Below are 26,333 nucleotides of genomic sequence, written 5' to 3' on the forward strand. Positions count from 1 at the left end.
TATGGAGAAATTTGTAGGAAAAAGACCTCAGAACTGAGCACACAGGTAAAAAAAACCTAAATGTTTTTTCTTAATCATAGGTCAAAAAACCTCTGTTTCACTTTCTGTATTGTGTTGATCCATTTTTTGTGCTCATTACTATAATGCAGTTAAGTTTTGTTCACAAAAATTATAAAATGAGTAACATATTTGTTATATTCCAGGAAATGCCTCCAAACTCAAGTGGCTCGTAGATGTAAAGACATCAAGAAATTTAAAAAACACTGGTGTGGCCAAGGTTTTGCTTGAATACTGCAACAGGGCTTATCTAAATAAAGAAACAATCAAACATTTTAAATTGTTTCGGTTCAAATAAAAGATAAGAATAATCTTCACTCTCACAAATTTCGATCTTCAGTTTCAATAAAAGTGCTTGCAAGTGACTTCATTTGTCAGAACTTCACTAGTTTGAAGAGCTTTCCTTCTTTTAATTGTGGGACACAATCTGGTCGCCTTTTAAACTTTAAATGTAATTGACCTAAAAATGGGCAATTAAAATGTGCTCCTTGAACACAATCACACACTTTAATCCAATAAAATACTGAAAAATTTAGATGGATACAATTTTGGCTAGTCAAAAAAAGTCCTTAAAAATGTGTTTTAAAAACTATCGCACGCTAATGAAATGATGGGAAACTTAAATGGCCAGGTTTCTAAGACAATCAAAAAGTGTGAGAATAAATCACTCCACACTAATATTTAAAAACAAAGGGCTCAGGACTTCTGGTGACGCAGTGAGCCAAGCAGATGTTTTGTGCTGAGGCTCCAGGTGCCACCTCCCTTCTGTCTGTAACTCGTTTTTTTTTATACTGCCATCGGGAAATATCACTTTATAATGAAGTAGGAGCTACGTTAATCCGTTCTGTGGCTTATTATATCCACGAGAACGGCAAAGGACAACAAAGAGAAATCTAAGCCAGTGGTTCTGGAGCAAGACATAGCGGCGGCTGCACCTTCCAACCAAGCTGAATGGGATGCAACGGCTATTATCCTAGAGATCTCTGCAGGGGTTATCGTGGCCGTGGAAGGCAAGTTGGATAAATTAAATGCTTCTGTTATAGCCGTGGATGCTAACCTGTCTGACTTTGCCAAGCGCTTCACTGATATTAAAGTGAGCATGCATGACACTGCTGTTAAGGTGCAAACGCTAGATCGACAAGTGGAGAGCCTCGAGTGAGCAGTTCAAGTGGTGCAAGTGAAAATTGATGATTTAGAGAACCATAGTTGCCATAACAACTTGAAGATTTATTTTTATTTATTTAAAAACTTTTATATACCGGTATTAGTATGCATACATCATACCGGTTTACAATGTAACTTAAAAGGCAGAAATTACAATGAACAGGGAGGGCGAACAAGGAGGAGTATACAAAGAGCAGGAGGTGGAGGAATTAAAGCAATAAATAAAACTGCAACGGACTATTTACAGGAATATACAAGGCGTAGGCAAGATACTTGCGGAAGTCAGTGTACTTAATCAGGGTAGGCTTGTCGGAAGAGCCATGTTTTAAGTTTTTTTCTGAACTTGGCGTAACATGGCTCTAGCCTGAGAGTGGTAGGGAGGGCATTCCATTGTTTAGGGCCTGCAATGGATAGTGCACGGTCCCTAGTAGAGGAGAGGTGGGCTTTTTTCAAAGGGGGAATGGAGAGGGTGCCTTTGTTGACAGTGCGAGTGGGTCGTTCAGTGCGTATAGGACGAAAGGGTTCATCCAACCAATTGGAATTGTGCGAGTGGATGGACTTGTGCACTATGGTTAGAATTTTGAAGAGAATTCGGGATGCGATGGGGAGCCAGTGGAGTTCTTTGAGTATAGGGGTAATGTGATCAGCTTTCCTTGAGTTGGTGATGACCCTGGCGATGGCATTCTGGAGCATTTGTAAGGGCTTGGTGGTGGAGGAGGGTAGGCCGAGGAAGAGGGCATTACAGTAGTCCAGCTTTGAGGAGAGGGTGGCTTGGACGACGGTGCGGAAGTCATAATAGTGGAGGAGGGGTCTGAGTTTCTTCAGGATGTGAAGCTTGAAGAAACCTTCTTTGAGGATGGAGTTGATCTGTTTTTTGAGATTGAGTTGTTGATCTATGATAACCCCAAGGTCTCTTACTGTGGGTTGGGGTGTTATGACGTTGAAAGCTAGATCGTTGGAGATCGGAGGTTTGGGAGAGAGGTGAGGAGAGATAAGGAGCAGCTCTGTTTTGGAGGAGTTTAGAGCGAGGTGGATGTTGGTGAGGAAGTCATTTATGTTGGCAAGACATGTGTTCCAGAAGGCAAGGGCATCTGAGAGAGAGTTGTGAATGGGAATGACGATTTGAACGTCATCTGCATAGAGGTAGAATTTGAGGCCGAGGTCTGTGAGGAGCTGACATAGAGGTGTGAGATAAATGTTGAAAAGGGTGGAGGAGAGGGAGGAGCCTTGTGGGACACCTTGAGACAAGGGGTAGAGTGTGGAGTTGGCGTTTCCTATCTTGACGGAGAACTTTCTGTTAGATAAATAGGATTTAAACCATAGTAGGGCTAGGCCTGAGATGCCTATTTCAGATAGCCAGTTGATGAGGAGGTTGTGGTTGATGGTATCAAAGGCAGCTGAGATGTCGAGTAGGGCGAGGAGGTAACAGTTGCCTCGGTCCATGCCTATGAGTAAGTGGTCCGTGAGGGAGAGCAGGAGGGTTTCTGTATTGAGGTATTTACGGAAGCCGTATTGGGCTGGATGCAGAATGTTGTTGCTTTCTAGATATTCTGTAAGTTGGATGTTTACAATCTTTTCCATAATTTTGGATAGGAAGGGCAGGTTAGAGATAGGGCGGAAGTTAGCGGGGTCTTTAGGGTCTAGTGTTGGTTTTTTTAGGAGGGGCTTGACAATAGCTTGTTTGAGAGCATCTGGGACAGAGCCTGAAGAGAGGGAGGAGTTTATGATGTCTGCGATGGGTTTGGATATAGTATTCGGGATGGAGAGGAGGGATTTTGTGGGAATGGTGTCTGAAGGGTGGGAAGCTGGTTTGAGTTTTCTGAGAATAGATTCCACTTCTTTAGCGGAAGTCAGGTCAAGGGTTTGGAGGGTGGGTGAAGTGGGGGAAGGTTGGAGGGAGGGGGAAGGGGAGGTCGATGGAGAAGGGTGTTGAAATCTGCGGAGGATGTTGGTGATTTTTGTGAGGAAATACTGGGCGATTTCTTCGCTCTTAGTGGAGGCATCATTCTCAGGGATAGTGGGCTGAGAGGATTTGGTGAGGTTGGCAACATAATTGAAAAGGGCTTTCGGGTTGTACATGTGTTGGTGGATCTTAGCTGAAAAGTAGTCTCTTTTTGTTTTGAGGGTGGTTATTCTATATTGGTGAAGGGTAGTTTTGAAACTTGAGGCGAGTTGAGGTGAGGGGGCTTTACGCCAGCTTCTCTCTCGCTGCCTGAGGGTATTTTTTAGGGATCTTAGTTCAGTCGTGTACCAGGGTTGATGATTTTTTGTGGGTTGGGTAATGTTACGTCTGGAGATGGGGCATAGTTTGTCAGCAATTTCAAGAGTCATGCTGAGCCAGGATTTGATGGCAGTCTCTGGACTAGAGCAGTCAATGCTGGTGGAGGTGTTGGAAATGGCAAGAGCCAGTTCATCTCCGGAGCAGGGTTTCCTGAAGGTGAAGGTGGTGTTGTTTGAGGGAGTGGGTGTAGTGGGGAAGTTAAGGGGGAGGAGGGCTTTTATGAGGAAGTGGTCGGACCAAGGTACAGGGGAGCAGGTGGGGGGGGGGTGGGATGGTAGGAAGCAGTGGTTGATGAATATGAGGTCAAGGGAGTGACCAGCTTGGTGGGTGGGGGAGGCAACAATTTGTCTAAGGCCTAGAGCTTGGAGTGCAGTAAGGAATGCCTCACAAGAAGGGGTAAGGGGGGTGGCATCGACATGGAGGTTGAAGTCTCCTAGTATGATGGAAGGGATTTCAATGTTTATGTTGGCAGATAAGAATTCAATTAGGGGGGAGGGGTCCCGTTCGATGGATCCAGGGGGGGCATAAATGAGACAAATTTGCAGTGAGGGGGCTTTGAAGAGGCCAATTTCTAGCTTGGAGGGTGATGTGGTGTGGGAGAGTTTGAGATTAAGGTGTTTCTTGAAGGCGAGGAGGATGCCACCTCCTCTTTTCTTGGGTCTTGGAATGGATAGGAAGTCGTAGGATTGTGTAGGTAGCTGGTTCAGGAGGACAATGTCTGTTTCTTTGAGCCAGGTTTCCGATTTGGGACATTTCCGATTTGGGACATTTCCGATTTGGGACATTTCAGAAAATATACCCGAATTGCAGCTGATGGTCTTAATGCATAGCTGATAATTCCCCTGCGATCCATTTTGAGCATGCCCACAGAATCAGCACCCATGGTGATTTATCTGCTAAACTTCACCCTATAATGATCAGAGTGCTTGACTATGCCAAAAAGCAGAACATTTTATCTTCCTATTGTGCAATAAAGGAATTGAAGAACAATGGTAGTTGCGTTCTGATCTTTGATGACTATTCAGCCAGGGAGGCGTGAAATGGCACCATTTTGTGGCTATCTGATCAAGGAGAATGTGCAATTTGCTTTCTCTTTCCCTGCTGCCAAGTGATTTTTGGATGCCAAAGACCCTGTGTTGTCAGATGTCTAACATTGATGGCACATTATTTGCGATCGGCGCTAACCCATCGGGGTCAGGGGCGGAGGATTCCTTCAGGCCTCAATCCAAGCCCGCGCCCCGAACCCGGCCGCAAGCGCCCCTCTGAACTGCGGTAAGCCCACCCACTTTCACCGACGTCAGAAGGCGCAACCCGGAGCCCTCTAAAGGGCCGACGACGGCGCCAGGCCAGCCTTTCACGGCCAGCCAGCCCCGCGCGATCGGCGCTGACCCATTGGGGTCAGGGGCGGAGGATTCCTTCAGGCCTCACTCCAGGCGCTCGGCCCGTGCCCCGAACCCGGCCGCAAGCGCCCCTCTGAATGGCGGTAAGCCCGCCCACCTTCCCTGACGTCAGAAGGTGCGACCAGGAGCCCTTTAAAGGGCCGACGACGGCGCCAGGCCAGCCTTTCACGGCCGGCCAGCCCCGCGCGATCGGCGCTGACCCATTGGGGTCAGGGGCGGAGGATTCCTTCAGGCCTCACTCCAGGCCCTCGGCCCGTGCCCCGAACCCGGCCGCAAGCGCCCCTCCGAACGGCAATAAGCCTGCCCACCGTCCCCGACGTCAGAAGGCGCGACCCGGAGCCCTTTAAAGGGCCGATGATGGCGCCAGGAGTCGCACGCCTGGCGTCGTGCGCTTAAGGAGCGCGACAAAAGGGCCTTCCCCTTTGTGCGTTCCGGTGCTGATGGCAACCTCCTGAGGCAACCACTTTGCAATTTCACAGCCAGTGCTATTCTCATCTAGTTTCATGTAGTCCACAGCTTTAGAAGACTGCTTCAAAATGCAGCGGCGCGCATCATCACCAACACGCACCGCCACGATCACATCACTCCTGTGCTTCAATCACTTCACTGGCTACCCGTAGCATCCAGGATCATATACAAATCGATTACACTGATTCATAAGGCCATCTATAACCAAAACATGCAATGGTTTCCTGAGCACCTGTATTTCAAAAAACCAAACCGTCCAATCAGATCCCAACATCAGGCCAGACTGCCGATCCCTTCTCCGAAACTAACTAAACTTACATCCACTAAAGAACATTCGCTCATCATAGCAGGAACCAAAATGTGGAACAGTATGCCCGTGGATCTGCGCCAAGAACCCTGCCACCGAAAATTTAAACATAACCTAAAAACATGGCTGTTTAGAAAAGCCTTCCTTTGAAGGATGGGATTCATGCAATTACATACTTCGCTGCTCAACCTATTCCTGATTCCTCTATTCTACCTTGCCTTTCCCTTTCCCCTCTGACTCCCCTCCCTCTCTGACATGGGGGAGGGGGGGGGTAAGAGAGTCAGACCAGCAGTGCAGGTCTGACTCCCTTCCCCCCCACTATGATTCCCCCTTTTCCTTACCCTCCTTTTCCTTAGAAATAACTCCCTTCAAGACAGACTTTAGTTAATATTGTTACACATATGTATTTGATATGTATACTCCTAGTTTTTCTGTTAAATAAGCACTTTGCTTTTTCCACTTATGTTCATTGTAAAGCCTTTGGCTGAATTACTGTTTGCTGTAAACCGAGGTGATGTGCATTACGTGCCACGGTATATAAAAAACTATAAATAAATAAATAAATAAATAAATAAATAAATAAAAAAGACTACGGAACTAGATAAGCTACAACCCACTAAGATAAGCAGAGCCACCCTGCCTCCCCCTGCCCCTGCTTTTAATTGTACATAGGTGCACTTGCTTCCTTTATATCGCTTATAAGTTCATATGCTAAATTCATAAGTGCACATGCCTCCTTAATATTGTTTATAAGTTCATATGCCTATCTAATCTTGATATGGATAATCAAAATCCACTTTGTTCAACAAAGTTGTATTTCTGCTCGTTAACTCTCTCTCACTGTACTTTCGTATATTATCTAGTTAGCCTTCTATCATCGTTCATTGTAATTTCCTTTCACAGTTACCTGTAAACCGACATGATGTGTCCTACGAATGCCGGTATATAAAAAGCGTTAAATAAATAAATAAATAAATAAGTAAGTTATCAGCTGATCTCCAGTTACCTGCCGTCTCTGGTGACGTGAACCCTCGCTGCAACATCCAGATCAGCCTCGCTATCTCTCCCCCTAATTATCTAAGCTGCCCTTTCAACCGCAGTCTCCACGTTGGAGCACTGAAACCACCTTACCCGTCGCACACAAGCGCCTCAACACGAGGAAAATGATGCAAGCATACCCAATCCCCATCTTATATCACCGTCACCTCGCTCCAAAAAAACCTCCCTTACAACCACAGATCCACTCAACTAGGACACTTATCCCCATCATGACCTCCCCCTTACTCAACTCCTGGGACTAACGCTATTCTCACTAACCCTCTTCATCGCACAGTCTCTCACAAAGAAAACTATCATCCTCAATGACTATCTTCTAGGTGAGAGATGTCTCCGTCCACAGGGAGGAGCCCTGTGAGCCTTACCGTCGGTGGGCGTGGTCTCAGCGATGTAGGACACAGCTGTGAGAGAGACTTTATTAAGGATGGAAAAAGATAATGCAGGACCCGAGGAGAGGGAGATGCAAATACAGTTCTTACGTAGGATAGTAAGATGATACTGCAGATGAGAAGATTTGGCAGTGGCCCATAGTGCGGGGTACACCAGGAGACTCCTGTAGGTAGATGATGATACTTCTGAGTGTAGATATGGTAGTGGCCCGCAGCACAGGGTACGCTGAGAGTTCCTGTAGACAGGTGTAGATATCTCTGGACACAGATCCGGTAGTGTCCCGCAGCACGGGGTATGCCAACGATAGCTGTATTATACTGTGGATGGTAAGGTAGCAGAGGATCGTACGTAGGTGCAGCAATATCTTGAAGCTCAAGATAGGTAGAGGTTGTGCACTGAAGAATGGTAGTGGCCCGAGGCACAGGGTAACCGTTGAAGCTTCAGTGGAGTAGATGATGTAGAGTGTTGAAGAAGGTACACAAGGAAGTTCCAGGGCTGGAACCCAAGGAAATAGGTATAGAGAAGTCCAAGGCAGAGAGGCCCTCCAAGGAGCGGATAACCAAGACATGGAAGGACCCCCGAGGAGTGGGTACCCGGAGCGTCCGAATGCCACGAGGAACTGCTGGAACAGAAGATCCCAATGTGGAGCGGAATTACACAACGAGAGAACTGCTTGCTAACTCGTCTTAGCAGTGGGCCGGTCGACTTAAGTATACCAGTGGGCTGATGTCAGTAGGAGGGGACGCCCTCGAGTTTCCCACCATGATGTACACAAAAGGAGACCCTGCATGCGTGCGCGCGCCTAGGTGATTCCGGAAGTAAGATGGCGGTTGGCAGCGCCCATGCTGTCCCGAGGACACCGGGGAAGTCGGCGATGGTTGGCGGAGGCCGCCATTCTCCCAATCATTGACGGTGCAAAGAAAAAGGAGGTGAGCATGAGAAGTCGCAGCCATCTGTGACCGAAGGGCACAACACTTGGCTTGGCCCAATGAATCTCTGAGCAACAAAAGGTATTGGAAACCAACCAATTAAGTGCCCAACTGGATTCCGCCTCGACACCTGCCAAACCAATTTCCGCTTCACAGGCGATGCCATTCCGGACCACGGTACCACTGCCGGCACCCCCTCACTTTACAGGCGACCTCCTGTTATGCAGAGGCTTATAAAATCAGTGCAGCATGCACTTTTCCTTGCAACCTGCGTATTTCCTGATGTAGTGTCTAAAACTACATACATCCTACCTCTCCTTGATGGGAAAGCTTTGGCTTGGGTGTCACCCCTTTGGGAGCGAATGGATCCAATCCTCAATGACTTGTCGGGCTTCCTTGCCCTCTTTCACTTCGTATTTAATGACCCCACTCGCAAGACCATCGCTGGATCCGCACTACTGCACCTACAACAAGGTGCCAGACCTCTGACTGAATATGTCCTGGGTTGCCTGCGTGCTATATTCCTGGAGGATCTAAGTTCTCACATCAAAGACGAACTAGCAGCACTTGAATTTCCAGAGACCTTGGACTCCCTCATCGACCTGGCCGCTCGCATTAATCGTCGGCTGCATGAAAGGTCGCACGAGACTAAGGGAATCAAAAAGATGCCATCCAGCACTTCACGTACTCGCCCAACACCCATTGCTCAGACTGCTCCTAATCCCAGTACCGAAGAGGAAGAACCGATGCAACTGGGTCGCAGTCACCTATCTGCTAAGGAGACACGTTATCAGAAAAGATCAGGCCTGTGTATGTATTGCGGCCAGCCAAGCCATGCAGTTCCCTCATGTCTGCTCTGTCAGGGAAACTCCCAGGGAAACTCCCAGGCCTCTACGAAGCACTGGGAAAATTGCCTTGTAGACATCAACTCCCTGCTCACCAACCTCCACCTTGCCCTCAATACGAATAAAACTGAACTCCTACTCATCTCCGCCGAAGCTCCTCCCCTCACCCCACTATCTAGTGACCCCATGCCATATCTTCCCCAATGCAACCATTTGTAAAGGACCTTGGTGTTCTCCTCGATCAACATCTAAACATGAAAAAATATGTTAACTCCATTCTAAAAGTAGGTTTTTTCAAACTCAACGTGCTTAAAAAACTCAGACCATTACTACATTCCCCAGACTTCCGCACAGTAATCCAAGCCACCGTCTCATCCAGATTAGACTATTGTAACGCACTCCTCCTAGGGTTCCCCTACTCCACGATAAAACCACTACAAATGCTGCAAAATGCTACAGCACGACATATTGCGAATACCCATAGACATGAACATATTTATTTATTTATTTATTTATTTATTTATCTATCTTTATACCGACTTTCAAATTCATTTCAAGGCGGTTTACAATAAATTGAGTTGCAGTAGCAGCCTCAGATACATCAAATTAAAAAAACATATATTAAATCATCTTACATCATCAATAAACAATTAACCAACCATTTTACATACATCATAATAGAACCCCCATTACTTTCCTATTGTTCAGCCCTTCATCCTAATATTCATTCCCTTGCCTCTCCCCCCTTCTATTCTACTCTAGTACTCATACATTTACCCTCCTCCACAATCAATTATCCATCTGGGTTTCACCCTTTTAGCCCTTTACCAACCTTCTTGTATCTACTAAATCTATATATTTAAAGAATTGATTCAGTTAAATCACAAAAGCCTGTTCAAATAGCCAGGTTTTTATTTGTTTCCCATCCTCAGAGATCTATACTGGCTCCCCATACTCTCCCGCATCCACTACAAAACACTGATCATTGTACATAAATCTCTTCACTCCCACCACTCCAACCCTCCAACTGGCTTCTAGGAAAAGTAAAAAGTCATGGGATAGGTGGCGATGTCCTTTCGTGGAAGCATATCTTCTGAGTCATGTGTGACATTTTGAACTGATTTGTGTAGACTTTCAAGCTTTTCTGATTGCGCATCTAGGCGCATGTCACAGTCATCCACTCGTCTCCCTATATCCGCCATGTCTTCTTTTAATTGTTCTATGGAGGATAAGAGTTCTTTTTTATTATCTTTCATTTCTTTTCTAAGGTCCCCAAACCATCTGCAAAATTCATCCCTCGTGGGGAGATCGGGCGCTGCCACCGTCGCTCCCCCCGAATCACGCTCACCCTCAGGTACCTGCTCACTCGGGTCCGAGGCTTCAAGCGTGCTCCCAGGCCCTTCTTCCATGTCGGCGATTTTAGAAAAAGCAAACTGCTTGAAATCGGGCCCTTTTTTGCGCTGGGCCATCTCGGCTGTTCCCGCATGCCGTTTTGGGAGATTTGATGCCTGTGTTTTTATTTTGAAGGGCGGTTTCAGCGGGTGCTGGGCTCGGGCTGGACGGGAGCTCTAGGTCATGCGGCCATCTTGCTCCACGGCGAGAGCGCCCCCCCCCCTCGATTTAAATTTTTATCCCCTCTAAGTGGCTAAATTATACCCGGGTAACTCATTGCTTAGATAAATTTATCTGGATAAACTGGGGGCATTCCAGGCTGGGGCATAGTTATCTGGTTTGGTTGTGCTATGATCGTAATCCTAGTTATTTGGACAATCTTATCCAGATAACTTTGATCCAAGTATATCCAAGTATACTGTTGCTGAATATCCTGTCTAAGGATAATTTACCCAGACTTCCTGCAGCTTAATATTGATGTCAAGGAGTATAGAACTTAGTCCCTTTCATCAAATACCACATGCTCAATTTAATTTAATATTTATATCCTGCCTTTCATGTTGGATCAGCCACTTCAAAATGGATTAGTGTTCTAGATTAGGTCAAAATTTCAGGGATTACATTACAAGACTGCTCTGGGCCTTGAATATAAAATAATTACTCCTGAGATTCAGCAGATCTGAAAGGCCTTGTAGGTCGATAAAGTTTTAAAGAAGCATTACAAATGGCAGCACAAGACCATCGAACCCCTTGCAATGTAGTGTACAGATAGATTAAGATCTTGACATAGGGAACATTTTTTGAGTGTCTTTGCTTTCTGTTTTTTGAGTGTTACAGTTTGTGATTAGCCAATACCAATCTTCTCTCTGGTTTATTTACACTTTCGAATAATAGAAGGACTAGGGGGCATTCCATGAAGTTAGCAAGTAGCACATTTAAGACTAATCGGAGAAAATTCTTTTTCACTCAACGCACAATAAAGCTCTGGAATTTGTTGCCAGAGGATGTGGTTAGTGCAGTTAGTATTGCTGGGTTCAAAAAAGGTTTGGATAAGTTCTTGGAGGAGAAGTCCATTAACTGCTATAAATCAAGTTTACTTAGGGAATAGCCACTGCTATTAATTGCATCAGTAGCATAGGATCTTCTTAGTGTTTGGGTAATTGCCAGCTTCTTGTGGCCTGGTTTTGGCCTCTGTTGGAAACAGGATGCTGGGCTTGATGGACCCCTGGTCTGACCCAGCATGGCAATTTCTTATGTTCTTATGCCTCCCCCCCCCTCCATACACACTCACACACTCCCCCCCCCCCCCTCCTTGGATCTCTCATTCTATCATACCGCCTGTAATTTCTGTTACCATCTCTCCATTTGTTTACCCTGATCTATGCAGGACTAGAAGTGCTTCCCTGCCTCTCACTGCTGATTGGTTCATTGTGATAGCTAGAACAAATCAGCAGCCAAAAGAAGAGAATTGGCAGAAGAGCTTCTTCCTGCCTCAGACTCCATCCTAGTACCCGCCATCTCTTTAGCATAGGCTGAGGAAAGAAGTTGCAGTTGAGCAGAAATGGTGATTTCTAGCACCTCGGAGATCCTGGGTACTCTCCTGGAGACCTGGAGGTATGTCTCTAAACCGAGTCTCCAGGTCAAATCCAGAGAGTTCCCAGGTATGAGCATGAGGATTCTGGAGAACAGCCAAAACAGAAGAAAAGAGAAGGTTCTCTGTGGACATGCCCAAACAGCCACACTTGTTGGGTGACGTCACCAACAGCGCTGATGGTGAACCAATTAACTCTTCCTTAGCTCCAAAATTCTCTAGAAGAATCTTTGGAGCCTGCACAGTAGTGCCTACTGCCCGTTACCACTTGAATCTAGTCAGTTTTCCGCTGATGAAGGTGGACATTTTGTCGAATGCTCTTCCAGAAGTTAACGCAACTAAAAAAGAAAAAGCAGTGAGAAAGAGGAAAGAGAAAAAAGAGACACATGGAGGCCAAAGGTAAGGCTCCATTTAAGTTATGCCAAAAGTGCCCCAAACGAATGAGTGCCTAAGATTTGTGTACTGTATGTATTAGCTGTCTGGGAGCACAGCAAGACCCTACCAACTGCGGCCCTTGCAGGAGAATGTCTCCCATGGCTTTAAAATACCGATTTTATAAACTCCAAATGGAATTAGGAGATCCCAATTAAAAGAAAGGAGAGGGATGCCTCGCTGGACTCACAGGGTCCCAAAGGTAAGAAGAGAAAAACTGTAAAGTCTTCTAAACCTGGCAAATTGATAAAAGTAGGGGAAAATGTGTCAGCCTCATCATCTGAGGAAGGAGAATGTGAAAAGATGAATCCTGGCAGGTGCATTGAGGGTAAAAAACTGAAAAATGTCACCTCAATTAATAAGCCCGATATATCTGTACGTTCTGAGAAATCGTGTATAAATGAAAAATTGAAAAATCCTGAAAGTGGGAAGAGAAGATCATGGGTAATAAGACAAGAAGACTGTGAATGTACATCATCCTACAGTTATGGAGAGCATTCACCATTCCACACATATACAGCACCGATAAAGTACCATAAATATAAGGTGTCGTCATCTCGCTATGCAAGCACGTCATCATCCCCATCATCATGTCATAAATACACAGTGCCATCACTGTGCCAGAAATACACCGCGCCGTCACAGCACCATGAATACACTGCGCCATCCCAACGCCAGAAGCGCAGGGCTCCATCACTGCATTATGAATATATGCCGCCATCACTGCGCCATGCAGACACAGCATCATTACTGCACTATTACCTCTTCATAAATACACAATGGAAGATTCAGAAAGAAGATGTCATGAAGGAGAGATTCAGACCACCATAAAAAGGGATCACGATCACCACATCATAAGCATAAAAGAAGTTCATCACTTAAACCTAATAAAAAGGATAGAATAACATGAGATTCAGATCCGCTGAAATCTATTTATCTGATTTTAGTTCAAGGGAGAAAAGAACAGGTTGCTCCATAGAAGAATTAATACTACACTCGGAGGGATCTCAATTGGACACACATGAGCAATCTGAACAGGATTCAGTTTTTTTCTATAATTTCTGTGGTAACTATTCATGATAGCCCAAGAAGAGGCAGGAATAGCATCCCCATCACCAACGAGAACTGTTCAGAATCTAGACAAAGAGATTCCATTAGAGGAAAACCTAACTTTTCCAAAATAATTTGTCCAAAAATTGTGACATAAATTCTTAAGAAATCATTTTAAGGACATAGACTTTATGAAGCCAAAAGAAGGCAAATTTTCTGTACCGGAACCAACAATTCCACCAAAGGAAATTACTCCTATGGAGGACACACAACGAGACACTAATTAATAGATGTACAGGACACAGAAAATGACAATACCTCAGAGTCAGATATAAACATCCCACCTGACACATCACCCTCAGACAAGCCGGATTCCCTTCCTCCAGATGTTTCATATCCGGTCTTTGTGGATAAGATGGCATTAAAGTTACCCTTTTCAACTCAATCTCAGGAATCTTCCTAGGAGGAATTGCCTGAGAAACTAAAATGTGTTCAACCAAAATCTAAAGCATGAGCAATGCCAATCCATAAAGATCTAGAAAATGGGTGTGAAGTTATGGAACTCGCCATACATGATTCCTGCAGTAGTTAAAGCAGCAGATTTAAAATATAGAGTACAGAACAGTCCTGGTTATCAAAAAACACAGTTTCCTCATGAGTCAGTCATAGCTGAGTCCGCGCTTAAGAAGCACAAAAAAATCTAAAGCGTTTGCATCTATACCTCCTTCCCAGGATATGAGAATCTTAGATAGCATTGGGAAGAAGAGTTTTCAGCCTTCAATGCTAACTGCAAGAATATCAGCACACCAGTTGCAGATATTGCAATATATATTCAATATATTCAATATAATGCAAGACATAAAAAATGAATTTCAACACTTGCTAAAAGAGGACAGACAAATGTTGCTGGTCCACATGGCTTTGCTTGAAGAGGCTATGGGACATCTGACAAGGGCAGCGTATGATATTTTTGATTCTACAGCCAGGATATCCGCAACTTCTATAACAGCTAGAAGAATTGCTTGGCTAAAATCATCAAGCATATGAGAAGATGTATTCGACAGAATCGCAGACGTCCCCTATATAAGCGACAATTTATTTAGCCAAAAAGTACAGGAAGCTGTAATAAGGATGAAGGAAAACTATACAGCGTTACAATCCATAGCGACACCATCATTCAATCCTTTTCAATCAAGGAAACCAAGCAATTCATATAGAGGAAGGCCTTTCAATTTCTATCATAGAAAAAATTACCAATACTCACAATGTTATAGACAAAAACCATAGTCACAAACAAGTGCTCAACAGGCATAAAATCCCACCTCTACAAGATGAAGAGAAAGAGGAAGACCTGTTCAAAGATCAACTTCTCAAAGTCTGGGGAAGGTTTCATAGTCCTTTTGACAATCTATTGTTAGAAATTCCAGTAGGGAGGAGAATAACTAATTTCTTATACAAATGGAGAATGTTTACACAAGATTGCTGGGTGATTTCAATTGCAAAGAAGGGGTACTTTCTAAATTTTCATATGTTGCCAGTAGAGAATACAAAAATGAGTTTCTCACAAGATTATACTCAACTCTTGAGGTCAGAAATTTGGGATCTTCTTCAGAAAAGAGCAATACAACCAGTTCCTTTCTCAGATCAACAGAAGGGTTTTTACTCCTGTTACTTCCTCATCCCAAAGAAGACAGGAGAAATGCATCCAATATTAGACTTAAGAAATCTCAACAAGTATATATTGAGAGAGAAGTTCAAGATGAACTCCCTCTTGTGATGGTGGCATACTTGTGGACCCCTGGTTGCTGCAGTGATGACTCTTCCCTATGGGGAGGGGCCCCATGGGGAACTACAGCAATAGGAGTAAGGGAGGAGTGCCTCCTAGGTTGTTTGAATGCTGCTCCTCTATGTACCATTTCTATAACCCTCAGATATCCCGGAGGGTCTTTCAAGACTCAGGCATTCATTGACTCTGGGGCAGGAGGGAACTTCATCGCTGCCAATCTTGTACGTCAGCTCCGCCTGGCCACACAATCCCGGGAGCCTCCTTTACGGATTACTTCCATACAAGGTACCTGCCTGCCTGGCCACATTTCTACCGAGACTGCACCACTGATCATGCAGACCGGGATCCTACATTTTGAGGAGATCTCGTTTTTGGTTCTGGAGAACTCAGTTCATCCGGTGGTCCTCGGCCCACCCTGGCTCCAGCAGCACTCTCCAGTGATCCAATGGAGCGATTTGCAAATTACCCAATGGAGTCCTCACTGCTTCAAATCTTGTATCAAGTCTCTACCAGTCCAGCACATTCCCTTGGCTCACACAGGCTTCACCCATCCCAGTCATTATGCGGACTACACGGACATATTTTCTAAGGAAAAAGCAGAATTTTTGCCCCAACATCGTCCTTTCGATTGCGCCATCGAACTGGTATCTGGAGCAACTCCACCCCGAGGCAGGGTGTATCCACTATCACAACCTGAAACCAAAGCAATGTCTGAATACATTGTTGAGAACCTCGCCAAGGGCTTTATCCGACCTTCAATGTCACCCGCAGGGGCGGGATTCTTCTTCGTGGCAAAAAAGGATGGGTCCTTGAGACCATGCATAGACTATCGGGAATTAAATGCCATTACTAAAAAGAACCGCTATCCGCTTCCGCTAATTCCAGAATTATTGGATAAACTCCAGGGAGCCCGAGTATTTACCAAGTTGGACTTAAGGGGGGCGTACAATTTGGTGCATATCCGTCCCGGGGACGAGTGGAAGACAGCGTTCAACACCCGGGACGGGCACTACGAGTACTTGGTTATGCCCTTCGGTTTGTGTAACGCTCCTGCGGTGTTCCAGCACCTCATGAATGAGGTCCTTCGCGAACTGCTGAACTCTTGCGTGATAGTCTACCTAGATGATGTCCTCATCTACTCACAGAATTTGACCTCTCATAGGCAACAGGTTCGGCAAGTGCTCCAAATCCTTCGTAATCACCACCTATACGCTAAACTGGAGAAGTGTCTCTTCGAACAGGAGTCGCTGCCTTTTCTTGGGTACATCGTTTCAGCTACAGGAATCCTCATGGATCCAAGTAAGGTGTTCGCCATTAAGAATTGGCCCCAACCAGTAAGTAGGCCTGAAGGCTTTGCAGCGTTTTTTAGGATTTGCCAATTTCTACAGGCACTTTATACCGCAATACTCCCGACTGGTCGCACCTCTGACCGCCTTGACCAAAAAGGGGGCCGACACGCACGTCTGGTCAGCCGAGGCATGTAAGGCCTTCAAGGATTTAAAGGAGGCCTTCCTGTTGGACACTTGTCTGCGCCATCCAGATCCGTCAAGGCCCTTCTTTGTGGAGGTTGATGCCTCCAATATAGCTGTGGGGGCAGTACTGTCTCAAAGCTCCGACTCCGGGCATTTGTTGCCTTGCTCCTACTTCTCAAGGAGGTTTACGCCAGCCGAAGGTAATTACGGTATAGGAGACAAGGAACTGCTTGCCATTAAGTTGGCACTTGAAGAATGGAGACAGTGGCTGGAGGGAGCCGCTCACCCCATCACGATCTATACCGACCATAAGAACCTGGAGTTCCTCAGCCAAGCTCAACGACTCAACCCAAGGCAAGCACGATGGTCGCTATTCTTTAGTCGCTTCGATTTTACCCTCAAATATCGTCCAGCATCTAAGAATGTTTGAGCGGATGCACTCTCTCGGAATGCCATCATGGATGAAAAGCAGGAACCCCTTCAACACGTCATCGACCCAGCAAAGATCGAACTAGCCAGCACCACAATCTCTACACAGGGCAGAATAGTTGTTCCACACAAAGACCGGAAGAAAGTCCTGCAATGGGCCCACGATTCCCTCATTGGAGGCCACGCCGGCAGAGGGAGGACGCTCGATCTATTGAACCGTCATTATTGGTGGCCCCGAGTCCGGCAGGATGTGTGACTTTACGTAGACTCGTGCCCGGTATGTGCCCAACAGAAGCCTCTCGGCGGCCGACCCTGGGTCTTCTACAACCTCTACCAATACCTACAGAACCATGGACTCACATTGCCACAGACTTCGTGGTGGACTTGCCTCCTTCCGAGGGTAACACAGTAATCTGGGTCACCGTAGACCGGTTTTCTAAGATGGTACATTTGGTACCATTACCTAAGCTTCCGTCTGCACCAGAGCTAGCACTTCTTTTCACGCAACATATCTTCCGGGCCCACGGCCTTCCACAGAGCATTGTCTCCGATCGGGGACCCCAATTCACAGCCCGGTATTGGCGTGCCCTCTGCAAAAAGTTTGGGGTACAACTGAACTTGTCTACCGCTTTTCACCCACAGTCTAACGGGCAAACCGAGCGGATGAACCGTTCCCTCAAGACGTTTCTCCGAAGCTTCATTTCGCAAAGTACAACTGGGTCTCCCTCCTTCCCTGGGCTGAGTTCGCCTATAATAACCACACTCACTTGGTTACTGGGCAATCTCCCTTTCAAACGGTCTTCGGACGCCACCTCAGGACACCCGTCCCGGTACCTATCGATGTCGCTTCTCCGGCGGCCCAGACAGTGGCTACCCAACTTCACGATCTCTGGAGAGCCCTTCAGCGACGTCTCACCTCTGCAGCAAAGAAAGCACAAAGCTGTGCAAACCGCCACCGACGTGCCGCTCCAACACTTCTATCCGGTACTAAAGTATGGTTAAGTACTAAGAATCTCCACTTAGCTGGACAATCACGTAAGTTGGCATCCAGATACTGCGGCCCTTTCCAGGTGGCAGAACGAGTTGGTCTGGTGTCCTATAGACTTCGTCTGCCATCCTCCATGCGCATCCACAATGTATTTCATGTGTCGTTGTTGAAACCAGTGATATTCTCCCGTTTCCATCGGCTCACGCCGGATGCGATCTCCACCTCCCCGAACGAAGATCCTGTTTACCAAGTACGGGAAGTACGGGATGTACGCTTCTATAACAGTCGATGGGAGTATCTATTGGCCTGGGAGGGCTGCGGCTCTGAGGAGGACTCTTGGGAACCTGCCCGAAATATACTGGACAAGTCCCTGTTAACCCAGTTTCATCATGACAATCCCAATAAACCTGGACCCTTGAGGAGGGGGCGTAAAAAGGGGGGTACTGTTGTGACACGCCTCCTTCTGTGACATCAGACCTCCTTCTGTGACATCAGATGCTGGGGGAATTTAAACCTGGCGTCTCCTAGGTTTCCTTGCCTTTGCAACACAGTCACCAAGGAAGTTGCTTGCCTGCCAGTCTGCCTGCTTGCCTGCCAGTCTGCCTGCTTGCCTGCCAGCCTGCCAGCCTACCAGCTTGCCTGCCAGCCTGCCTGCCTGCCAGTCTACCTGCTTGCCTGCCAGCCTGTCTGCCTGCCTACCAGTCTATCTGCTTGCCTGCCTGCCTACCAGTCTACCTGCCTGCCTGCCAGTCTACCTGGTTGCCTGCCAGCCTGCCTGCCTGCCAGTCTACCTGCCTGCCTGCTTACCTGAACTGCCTCCTGACTGTCTTCCATCAACGGTCGGCCCAAGGATCCACTTCTTGATTACAACAGGATTATATTGTTTTTTCTTTTTTTTGGATTGCCTTATAAAAGATGGTTTATTTCTAATATTGCCATATCATTGACAAGTATGATTACTGTCTATAATTATGTTTAAAATGGATAAATAAAGAATTTTTAAAAAAGAATTTACCACACAGTAATTGTGTTATGCTCAGGCTTGTGGACCCTTGGCCGACGAGAGGATGGTATACCTTTTGGAGGGTCCATAGGCTCTCTCGTCGGGTGGCGAGGCAGAACAGGAGGCAGAACCAGCTGACCCTTGGCACTGGAGACTAAGGCGAACATGGAGACGATGAAGAGAGGAGATAAGGCGCTGTGTCTTCACCACTGGTGGTCTGCGGTCCTCCCGGGAGGAGCCCGTAGGGACCCGACCGCTGGGACTTAGGTGGACCTAGGGAGGTCAGGGTAACGGTGCAAAGGCCAACTGGAGCTTCGCCCTGGAAGCCCGCGGTCCCCCCAGGAGGAGCCTGTAGGGACCCAGGCCGCTGGGACTTAGGTGGGCCCTTGGAGACGGAGTCTTGAAGGAGTCCTAGGTCGAGTGCCAGAGGGTCGTCGCTCACCAGTCCGAAGTCATGTACCAGAGAATCACCACTCGCCAATCCAAAGTCAGGAACCAGAGAATCACCGTAAGCCAATCCGAAGTTAGGAACCAGGAACACCAAGACGGAACAGGATCCAAAGCTCAAGGACTCACTGAAGCAAGCAGACTGGACAGCACTGGAGGATGTTGCCAAGTCACTGGATGAGCTGAGGAAGCTGCCTTTTATACTTCCTCTGCCCTGGCTGATAGAGAACAGGTGAGGCCATTTAAAGGGTTGGGTCCCTTTAATTCTGTGGAGGGGGCGTGGCCTCATGCTTAAGCATGGTGGCGGCCATTTTGGATTTCCCCCACGAAGGGGAGACGCCGCTGGGGGGAAGCAGGGCAGCTTCCCCTGCAACGGGCAGCGCTGGAGGCCATGCGGGCGCGATGGCCCAAGTCGGGGCTCCCGCGGCGAGGGAGCGCCGCAAATCAGGTAGGGGGCCGCGGTCGTGGGGCGCCACGGCCGCGGAGCACAACAAATTGCCTTGTGGTAGTGATAACGTGTGGTATTAAAAAATAAAGCATGTTATTTTCACTCCCAATAGCACTAGTATGATAATGAGCTACTTTGAATACAAATGCTTTGCAACTGTATACAAAGACGCTCATTTCTAGTCAATTTCACGTTAAAAAAATATTGCAGCTTGCCTGAAAAATTGCAAGTTATTTTCATGAGTTAGCTGCATCTCAGGATTTGTACTAACTTTCCCGGAGAGCATCGGGACATTAAGGCAGGTCCTAATGCTCCCAGTGCTGTAATTTAAAGGGCCCAAAGTATGGAAACCCTCATCTCACCCCCACTAGCCTAGAGGTGGCCCCAATGCTAGAACTAAAATATATATACACACATGGCACACACCCCCACTCCTCCATTCTTCCCTGGATCCCCATTCCATATCATTCCCATCCCCCAGACTGCCACGCCGACCCACATACACCTCCAGGCCCTTCCCCCAGCCTTCTGGTCCCCCAATTGGCACTCCTCAGGGGTAGAAGCTATGCCCATTCTCTCCTGCCTCACCAGTGGTGTGAGGAAAAGGATGCCAGCTTGCTGTACCGGACACACTGTGTGCTCCATACAGTCCACACAGGCACACACCCAAGTGTTTCTGAAACAAATGTGAAAGTCCCAAACTGCCTTTTATAGCTAAGAGATGAGTGGTTTTCTTGCTCTTACTCAAACTTATCTAGTATTTTTGGTAATTGTGGACTTTATCTAATTCATGTAGCTCTTTAAAAACTTCAACAAACACAAATGAAATAAAGAAAATATATTCCAATTATTTCCTACCATTTTATTTATCTTTATTAAACACTTATGAGAATAAATTGGATTTATGGAAACAGATTTAAGGATTTAAACATGTATGCCATAAAGCAACGGCAAGATAGAGAAGCCATGATAGAGACATTTAAATACCTGCAAGCTTTCCATGCACAGGAGGCAATCCTCTTCCAGGGGAAAAGAAACTCTAGAACAAGGGGTTATGCGATGAGGGTGAAAGGGGGTAGACTGATCTTAGGAAATATTTCTTTATAGAGAGGGTGGTGGATTCATGGAATGGCCTTCCAGAGGAGACTGTGGAAACAAAACCAGTATCTGAACTGAAGAAAGTGATAAGAATTGTAAAGCTGAATTAGCTGGGTGGATGGGCAGACTAGATAAGCCATATGGTCTTTCTGCCATCGCATTACAATGTTACTATGAATACTTTTAGGTGAAATAATAGTAGGCCTCTAATTAACTACATGTGTTTGGTTTGAGATTATGAGTCCAGATAAGTCATATCTCATGTGCATGGCAGGATGAGCATAGACCAATGGCAGTAGATTTACCGAGCCTGAGACAGGTGGCAGAGCATTGCAACGTGAATTGCCATGGATGGAAGATTACAGTTGTACCTCTTCTCTTTCTGCGCTCTCTCACAGCACCATTATAGCTATCAGAATGCCAAACAACAGGGAGAAGTGAGATACAGACGAGCAAGGGACTTGGGAGTTGGGTTTAGAAGTTGTTATAGTGCTAGGGTCAGGCCCATTGCAAAACTTTCCAGAGCAGCAGGAACCTTGCTGTCTGATGGTCACAAAATCAACTGTCGAAGAGAGCTCAGTGGAACAAATTGATGTTGATTCACAGGTCTTGAAATACATTGCTTTCGAAGAGCCATCTACAAGAAAATAACAGCAGTGTTTTATCTGTCATCCAGGGACTGGCACAAGATTACACAGCCTTTCACTTCTAAAAATGACTGGCCGGTGGTAAGGGAACATGGATACAGAGCCTATCCCTTCTAGAAATACGCAAATGGAAATGGAAGCAGAGCTGCACCAATTGCGGGATACATACCAAATTTTGTTGTTACTGTCACATTTCCCTCATAACATCTCCTTTTGCTACCAGTGCATTTAATTTTCTCGGCATTCTTCGGTGAGCACTGATCCTTCTGGAAGGTGAGACAGGAATAGCATTCCATGTCATTGGGAACATTAGAATCTGAAAAGCAAAAATAGATACTCTCCTTGAGCTGGCTGCAGCTTCTTCAGGTACTTCACGTTGATATCCATAAGAGTAACAGTAAGTGAAGCTCTGTCCATACAAATACATGTCCTGGATTTAATGAGATATTCAGCAGCAATTTTAGCCAGGTAAGTGCCCCCTGAATATCCAGATAAAGGTAACTGGATAAACTTACCCAGTTATTTTACCTGCTCAGCAGGAGTTTTAATATTGACCTAATGGTTGACAAAGGGAAAATGGGTGATTATTATTATTTATTTATTTGCTTGATTAATCACAATATCTTACAAAAGTAAATCAATGCAATGTACAAATAATAAGATTAACAAAATTACAAAGAATAAATATATAGCCAAACTAAATACATGATTTTAAAGCTAAATGACTATAAATACCAGGGCTGACATATAAATTAAAAAAAAAAGATCAGGAAAAATACCATATAATAAACATCATAAAACGCAATGATATAACAGAGTAGCAGGTGAGTAACCTAAATCAAATGGATAAAACTTAATGGCAAGATTAAAACAATTAATAACACAGAGATAAATGTAGTAAAATAATACCATAAAAGATTAAAAGAAACAAGGATCTACCTGACTCTATATCCATTCTCTTGCTGCAGGTCTTACATGACATCTACTGTTTTGCTTTTATGTTTTTGTTTTTTGTTTTTTATTTTACTGCTCTATGAGTTTTGTTAGCTAATTTGTTTACATTACAATGTTTATTTTGATCTAGTTTACCCTTTTCCAAGTTCCATAACCTTGTTCTATGTAACGCCTATTGGCAAAATTTATGTTTAGTTTCAATGTAAACCGATGTGATTTGTATTTCATACAGGAACACCGGTATATAAAAATCTAAAAATAAATAAATAAATAAGGTCAATATTCAAAAGCTATTTAAACAAATAATGTAATAGTTATCTGTCTAAATGGCTTACCCGACTATATTCAGCCTTTATTCAGCAAATTGTAGCCAGCTAATAAATTAGGGAGCTAGAATTTAGCCGGATCAATTAGGGGAGGTCCAGGAGCTTAACTGGGAGGAGTTGAGTTAGCTAGCTAAGTTAACTGGCTAACTCCAATATTCAGAGGTAGCCGGATGACTTAGATGTAGGGATGTGAATCGTGTCCTCGATCGTCTTAACGATCGATTTCGGCTGGGAGGGGGAGGGAATCGTATTGTTGCCGTTTGGGGGGGTAAAATATCGTGAAAAATCGTTAAAAATCGTTAAAAATCGAAAAATCGAAAAATCGAAAAACCGGCACATTAAAACCCCCTAAAACCCACCCCCGACCCTTTAAATTAAATCCCCCACCCTCCCGAACCCCCCCCCAAATAACTTAAATAACCTGCGGGTCCAGCGGCGGTCCGGAACGGGCTCCTGCTCCTGAATCTTGTCGTCTTCAGCCGGCGCCATTTTCCAAAATGGCGCCGAAAAATGGCGGCGGCCATAGACGAAAAAGATTGGACGGCAGGAGGTCCTTCCGGACCCCCGCTGGACTTTTGGCAAGTCTCGTGGGGGTCAGAAGGTCCCCCACAAGCTGGCCAAAAGTTCCTGGAGGTCCAGCGGGGGTCAGGGAGCGATTTCCCGCCGCGAATCGTTTTCGTACGGAAAATGGCGCCGGCAGGAGATCGACTGCAGGAGGTCGTTCAGCGAGGGTTCCGGCGCCTCGCTGAACGACCTCCTGCAGTCGATCTCCTGCCGGCGCCATTTTCCGTACGAAAACGATTCGCGGCGGGAAATCGCTCCCTGACCCCCGCTGGACCTCCAGGAACTTTTGGCCAGCTTGTGGGGGGCCTCCTGACCCCACGAGACTTGCCAAAAGTCCAGCGGGGGTCCGGAAGGACCTCCTGCCGTCCAATCTTTTTCGTCTATGGCCGCCGCCATTTTTCGGCGCCATTTTGGAAAATGGCGCCGGCTGAAGACGACAAGATTCAGGAGCAGGAGCCCGTTCCGGACCGCTGCCGTTCCGGACCGCCGCTGGACCCGCAGGTTATTTAAGTTATTGGGGGTGGGGGATTTAATTTAAAGGGTCGGGGGTGGGTTTTAGGGGGTTTTAGTGTGCCGGCTCACGATTCTAACGATTTATAACGATAAATCGTTAGAATCTGTATTGTATTGTGTTCCATAACGGTTTAAGACGATATTAAAATTATCGGACGATAATTTTAATCGTCCTAAAACGATTCACATCCCTACTTAGATGCCTAAGTCTGATCAAGTCAAAGAGCGGTCATAAAGTTAGCTGGCTATAGTTAGCTGGATAACTAATTGACAGGGTCATTTATCAAATCTCGTTAGGGCCTTGTTGCGCGCATTAGGTCCCTGACACCTGCGATAACGCTGTAACATGTGCAATAAATACATCGCAAAATGCGTCTGAAAATTTAAAATTAGTATTTGAGTGGGAGAAGTTTGGGCAGAGTAAATGGAAATCAGGTTCAGTTAGCGTGGCATAGAGTAACAACAACGCAGGTTTTAACGCTGGAAATAACTAAACCTTTTTTCTGTGTGTTACCGGCCGAAACGCTTTTTATCGCAAATGTCGGTTCAGAAGAGAAGAGGCTAATTTTCCTGTTACTATATTGCATTGATATTTGAGAGAGAGGGCCTCTGTGCTCACATTTAAGTTTACTTTTTATACCACTGTAAGAGGGGGCATTATGAACTTGGGGTGAGATGTGGGGGGTGGGAGTAGGCTATTTTGCTATCTGGACTGTGTAGGAATATAGACCTCAAGGTTAATGACTGCTTAACAAGTGGGTAAATATAACAATGAGTAAAATTATAATAAAATGGAATAGAGTTGATTAAGAGTTTAACTGAGAGGGATAGAACAATGTATCTAGTTCCAGAGAAGACTACAGGAAATCACGGTAAACAAATGTAAAATTATGCACTTTTGCATGCAGATCGATTTCATGCATATTCATGGTGGATATCCTGAAAACCTGACTGGTTAGGTGTTCTCTGAAGACTGGGTTGAGAAGCACTGCTCTAGTATAATAGCAAACAGGCCCCGAGTATCTCACCCAACTTCTTTTCTCCTACACTCCCACAAGAGAACTCAGATCCTCCCAAATGACCCTCCTCTCCTCCCATCCTCTGGCTTCTGCCAGATTAACTTGTATAAGACTTCATACATTCAGCTGCTATGACCCTAAAATTTGCAACAAGTTACCACTACCCCATTATCCCTATACCTCAAAACATTTTACCTCACTTTCTGGGAATAAAGCGGCTGATCAGCCAGGCCTTCCCCCAGTCCTCAGCAGAGACTTTCCCTTCTATGACTTGACTATGCTAACTTTTGATCAAAGAGCAGAAACTGAGCCACAACTAGGTCTTCTTATAAATGGTTCTTCATCTGCACTAGGTGCCTGCCTAAATGAATATCTACCCTTGCACCTGTCTCTAGGTTCTTGCTCTCCGTTCTCTAAGTACTTCCTTGATTATTTACTTTATGTACTACCACTATTTAGATAACTACTCACTTTCTACCTTACTTCTTAACCTTAAGAATATAAGAACATGCTATACTGGGTCAGACCAAGGGTCCATCAAGCCCAGCATCCTGTTTCAAACAGTGGCCAATCCAGGCCATAAGAACCTGGCAAGTACCCAAAAACTAAGTCTGTTCCATGTTACTGTTGCTAGTAATAGCAGTGGCTATTTTCTGTCAACTTAATTAATAGCAGGTAATGGACTTCTCCTCCAAGAACTTATCCAATCCTTTTATAAACCCAACTACACTAACTGAACTAATCACATCCCCTGGCAAAAAATTCCAGATTTTAATTGTGGGTTGAGTGAAAAAGAACTTTCTCCAATTAGTTTTAAATGTGCCACATACTAACTTCATGGAGTGCCCTTCTACTATCTGAAAGAGTAAATAACCAATTCACATCTACCTGTTCTAGACCTCTCATGATTTTAAACACCTCTATTATATCCCCCCTCAGCCGTCTCTTCTCCAAGCTGAAAAGTCCTAATCTCTTTAGTCTTTCCTCATGGGGGAGCTGTTCCATTCACTTTATCATTTTGGTCGCCCTTCTCTGTACCTTCTCCATCGCAACTATAAGGTTTTTGGGATGAGGCGATCAGAATTGCACATAGTATTCAAGGTGCGGTCTTACCATGGAGCGATACAGAGGCATTATGACATTTTCTGTTTAATCACCATTCCCTTTCTAATAATTCCCAACATAATGTTTGCTTTTTTGACTGCCGCAGCACTCTGAACCGACGATTTCAATGTGTTATCCACTATGATGCCTAGATCTCTTTCTTGGGTGGTAGC

General features: G+C 45.6%; 1 protein-coding gene across 4 annotated transcripts in view; it reads right to left on the reverse strand.

Annotated features, from left to right (window-relative positions):
- Positions 1–20,776: 20,776 nt before the first annotated feature.
- LOC115076047 (ly6/PLAUR domain-containing protein 3-like) overlaps positions 20,777–26,333 on the reverse strand; it is a 118,632-nt gene continuing 113,075 nt past the window's right edge. For all 4 annotated transcript variants that reach the window (XM_029577137.1, XM_029577139.1, XM_029577138.1 and 1 more), the window contains 2 exons: positions 21,850–21,996; positions 20,777–21,670 (listed from right to left, as the gene is read on the reverse strand). In XM_029577137.1, coding sequence (XP_029432997.1) covers positions 21,426–21,670; positions 21,850–21,996 — 392 coding nt within the window. In that variant the 3' untranslated portion in view covers positions 20,777–21,425. The remainder of the gene's footprint in view (positions 21,671–21,849; positions 21,997–26,333) is intronic.

This window comes from Rhinatrema bivittatum, chromosome 14, assembly GCF_901001135.1.
Source record: "Rhinatrema bivittatum chromosome 14, aRhiBiv1.1, whole genome shotgun sequence".
In the NCBI taxonomy this organism is placed as follows: domain Eukaryota; kingdom Metazoa; phylum Chordata; class Amphibia; order Gymnophiona; family Rhinatrematidae; genus Rhinatrema; species Rhinatrema bivittatum.